This window comes from Populus euphratica, unplaced genomic scaffold (assembly GCF_000495115.2).
Source record: "Populus euphratica unplaced genomic scaffold, PopEup_1.0 scaffold265.1, whole genome shotgun sequence".
Classification (NCBI taxonomy): domain Eukaryota; kingdom Viridiplantae; phylum Streptophyta; class Magnoliopsida; order Malpighiales; family Salicaceae; genus Populus; species Populus euphratica.
In genome coordinates this window covers 305,247-306,255 of record NW_011500148.1, presented here as the reverse complement: position 1 = coordinate 306,255, position 1,009 = coordinate 305,247, and the positions used below count along the sequence as shown (strand labels likewise).

The 1,009-nt window shown below is 29.9% G+C and overlaps 1 protein-coding gene across 1 annotated transcript in view; it reads left to right on the top strand.

The window, feature by feature from the left end:
• Positions 1-274: 274 nt before the first annotated feature.
• LOC105110863 (potassium transporter 5-like) overlaps positions 275-1,009 on the top strand; it is a 7,028-nt gene continuing 6,293 nt past the window's right edge. Inside the window, exon 1 of the mRNA XM_011006043.1 lies at positions 275-332. Coding sequence (XP_011004345.1) covers positions 275-332 — 58 coding nt within the window. The remainder of the gene's footprint in view (positions 333-1,009) is intronic.

Here is a 1,009-nt window from a genome sequence, read left to right as displayed (position 1 = left end):
TAATTTAGTTCAGTGGGGTTGAATTGATAAAGTAAAACAAATTACAAAGATAAGCTTGATGAATTTTTTTCATATGATCTGATTTGTCGAGCTAGCATAAACATAAAGTATTAAAGCGGGTGAATTTGTCAAAAGAAACTGCCCGAGTGATTGGAATCAAGACATTAATTAGTGCATCATAAGGACAATAGTAATTCAAGCGAAGTTGTTGGGAGCAGAGTGATATCAGCATAAAGGACAGAACATCAGCTTCAAACCTGCGTTGTTTAAAGGAATGGTGATATCAGGGCATCGCAGCGATCCAGGAAAACAAGCAGGCCATTGGAAGCCTCGTACCCTGATATCATCACAAATAATGCAGTTATAAATTAACAATAATGAACCAGTCATATTGGAAACGTAGGACATTTCCAATCTATAATGAACCAGCTGGATTTCCATTGCATATGTAATTCAATGGTGTCTATTATTATTTATTTCAAAGTCTCTGCATGTAGATGCCCATTAAAACTGGCTCAAGTAGCCTTGTAGTATTCCTGGCCGACTCCTTTTCTGATACAAATAATAAAATTTGAAACCTGAGCCAAACCCTAAATTAAGGGTTAAAACCGTTTTGTTTCTTCGCCAAGACTAATTGTGGTAGCAGGGCAGCGATGGTAATGCGAGAAATGCTATGGAAAAGCTTGTGACTTGTCCTATTAAAATAATTAACATCAAATATAAAAAAATAAAATAAAAATAATTTATTTATTATAAATGTTCGGTGTTAACCTCTCTCTCTTTCTATATATATATAAAGAGAGAGGTTAACACTAAACACTTATAATAAACAAATCATCCTTATTTTAAAATATTATTTTGTTTTTAATAAATAAATTTACATAAATATTATTTAATAATCTAGTTAATAAGTAATTTTTACATTAGTAAATGTTTAGTGTTAATCCATATCTCATTCATATATATATATATATATATATATATATATATATATATATATATCAAAAAA